Raw genomic sequence first — 3,211 nt, 5'->3', positions numbered from 1 at the left:
ATCAGGTTACGAGGTGAAGTTATGGAGACGATGATTCGCCTGCAGAATATGTATGCATTGGTACATTTTACTGCAAGTGCAACTCTACTGCGTGACTAATGTTTGTTTGGCTACATTCGTGTAAGTAATGTTGTACCTTAGGTGCCATAGAAACTGATTGAGCAGGCTGATGCGTAGGAAGTGGTTGAAGATTCATTTCGTCTTCAGATTTAAGCTTCTCGCTAGTGGGCGGATCACTCATGAGTGATGAGTTAGCTATATCCAGCAAGCTACAATCCTGTTGAACGCCACAATGGTTACTGACACCACTGTCATTAATGCTCATCATGCTTATTCCTTCCTCACAGTTCGGCTCAGCAGCTGCAGAAGGGGCATCAAAATCAAAGGACCAGATTCTTGCCAGCACTTCTGATGATGGGCACCCCGAGTAGCAGTTTATGGTCTGCCTTAGATGCCCGGCAGCCATGGATGTTGCGGCATGCCCGCTCCAATCACAGTTTTGGCAAAGTGAGGTGTTCTCTTCAAGACACCGGACTGCTGCAGGCTGTGAAGCACAACGATCACACAGAAGGGTCCTCATATGTCGCTGGGAAAGGGTGTTAGCCGAATGCACATTACGGTCGCACGATAAGCATAAGGATGCGGCATCCGATCGGCAATAAATTGTTGGCCTTTGCTCCCCGCAAAAATCACAAAGAGCACCCATGATCAAGGGGGCTCTTCCTCCAGCTGTTTAGTGCCACTGCCACCACAACAGGCACTGTCGCGAGCTTTCTTAGTTCAATCCAGTGAAGGGTCCTACATGACATTGGAATGCAGATACAAGAGATCGTTATCACCGAAGGAAGCTTATTTGACCAATTTTGTGCAGATATATACAAATATGATTCTAGAAGGAACAAGTTAGGAACTAATCCACCCACTTGCAGCAACGTGTACGTATACAATTTACAGGAAAAGAAGGCATGTTTTATGCCGCCCATAGTACTTTTGAGACAGACCATGCAAAGTGGCACCATATTAATAACGAAACAAGAATGATCCATCTTATTCATATCTTGACATCAACTAGTAACAACAGAGATCTAGGATAATATTCAACTGCGTCCATATATTTAGCTAATAGAGCATTTCCATTTAAAGAAACTTAGTTGGTTTTGACAGAGTCCACCTGGAATTGCCGGCCAGGGCATAAAGAATTCGAGGTTAAAAAAAGAATTCGAGTTTGAAAAGCAAAAGTACAGCTGACTGGTCTTGGGAACTTCTTGATGTACACTACAATTTTATTTATTACTCCTTCCGATGCATAGCAATATATTCTCCGTAAAGCATAAGGCCGCGCTTCGATGCAGTGTATTGCAATATGAAGATGTCAAATTTACAGGTGTATTATACCGGTCACGACTGATTTCCGGCCGGAAACAAAACCGACGGAGGCCTGTATTTTTTACCGGTGTATTCTAAAGAAACACGCTAATCCAAACAGGGCCTAAGAAGAAACAATGAAAAACAACTTAAATTGGAGTCAACACATGAAACTACATTCGCTCCGAAAATCAGACAAGTATTTTATAACACCAAAAAGGTAGAGAAGTATCAACCTGGAGGCACCAAGCAAAAGCATTGTTTTGAGGAAGCAGGAGCATGATCTAGGCAAGCATAGCTGAGAAGCAAAAGGGATGGAGGCGCACAGATGGAATTGTGGAAGGCTACCGACCCCAACCCCGGGTGCAAATGGCCAGATTAGTTGCCGGTCTTATCAGAAGGCGCCTATTTCTGCACATGAAACGGACACCTTTCCGTTCAGTTTGCTGCGTCACACTCACACATCGTTGCTGCCTTAGGGTACTAATCCGAGCCCGGGGCGGCACTAATCCCGCTTTTTATGCCAACTTGAGCCTAGAGAAAACCATGGGTGTGGATAAAGCCAAGGAACTTTCCCTGAGAATGAAAACGCTCGAATTTAAGCCGCGACAGGGATATCCTTTCAGCGCCTAACCATAGCCGCTGCCAAGAAGAGCAAAAAGAGAGCCGTAGCGGCCTATGGAGTATAGATGATGGGCGCTTTTCCACTACGCCGCCAGTAGGCAGGCGGCATGAAAAGTGAGGCGTGAAAAATCATACTAAATCCCATGCCGTAAGCAACTGAGATGAGAATTTACGCAACCGAATCTAACCACAGCTCGAACGTAGGCTCCACGCGACACGAGTTAAAACGTGAGCAGCCCGCGAAATAAAACATGAAAAAGACTTGAACCCGCTCGAACAGACGAGGAGGACACCGAGATCGAACGCTCGGATCATCGAGACCGAGCAGGCAGCCGCCGGTCAGTCTGGCAATCCCACCCAGATGCCAGGTCAATCGCCTGCAGCAGCAGCAGCTCGACCCACGGAACCCATCGCGCGGACGAACGGCTGCTGCCACGGAGTGGAGCTAAAAACCGACGAAACGACCAAAACCAATCGACGACGACGGGTGGAGGGCTTAGCAGGGGAGCTCACCGGACGGCCGCCTCGACGTGCGGAGGCGCCGCGCCCGACGGCGCGGATGGGCGAGAGGATCCTCGAAGCTTCGACGGGAACCCGGACTAAAAAATGACTTTTCTGGAGGAGGAGGGTGGGGGTGGAGAGAGAGATAAGCGAAGGGAGGAGGTGGAATAGGTGGAGAGAGCGCGCAGCGGCGGCAGAGGGAGAAGAAAGGAGAAGAATAGGTAAAGGGAGAAAAGGGCGACGGGGATGAGGGTGGCGGGGCCCTTTCCGGGCGCTCTTTTGCGCTTTTGGGGGCAGAACCGTCACCGGGGCGCTGGATAAGGGGGCGCTTGGCTCGGTGCCACGTGCGCGTCCTTTCGCCAAGTGGCGAGCCGGCTCGGTTTCCGCTTCTGCCCCTCGCCCGTGTGTGCTCGCTTTTGTTTTCTCTGGCGGCGCGGCGCGGTACGGACCGGCATGGCGGAGCGGCGGCGCCCATACGCGCCGGAACTGGTGTGTGTGGCAGCATGGTTTTTCTTCCAACATGATTGACTACTACAGTAGCATTTTTAGGTACAGTACTCCCTCCGGTCAATGTTTTAATATTTTTATATGATTTGGATGTATGTATATATGGACGCATATCGATGTGTTTCCTCATTCATTTTCGTCCGTGTAAAGTTCCTGTCTACATTCAAATATTTAAAACATCTTATATTTATGAACAGAGCGAGTATTATAAAGT

The 3,211-nt window shown here is 48.9% G+C and overlaps 1 protein-coding gene across 3 annotated transcripts in view; it reads right to left on the bottom strand.

Moving 5' to 3' along the window:
• Positions 1–2,697, bottom strand: part of LOC119317711 (zinc finger protein CONSTANS-LIKE 10-like) — a 5,079-nt gene extending 2,382 nt beyond the window's left edge. Inside the window, exons 1-2 of one of the 3 annotated variants that reach the window (XM_037592206.1) lie at positions 2,503–2,697; positions 137–798 (exon numbers count right to left, since the gene is read on the bottom strand). In XM_037592206.1, the coding sequence (XP_037448103.1) occupies positions 137–706 (570 nt within the window). In that variant the 5' untranslated portion in view covers positions 707–798; positions 2,503–2,697. Of the gene's footprint in view, positions 1–136; positions 799–1,601; positions 1,957–2,502 lie in introns of those variants that run through there. The other 2 variants (XM_037592203.1, XM_037592204.1) reach the window with 2 other exon arrangements.
• Positions 2,698–3,211: the final 514 nt, after the last annotated feature.

The sequence above is a fragment of the Triticum dicoccoides genome, chromosome 6A (assembly GCF_002162155.2).
Source record: "Triticum dicoccoides isolate Atlit2015 ecotype Zavitan chromosome 6A, WEW_v2.0, whole genome shotgun sequence".
Lineage (NCBI taxonomy): Eukaryota > Viridiplantae > Streptophyta > Magnoliopsida > Poales > Poaceae > Triticum > Triticum dicoccoides.
This window is presented reverse-complemented; position numbering and strand designations above follow the sequence as displayed.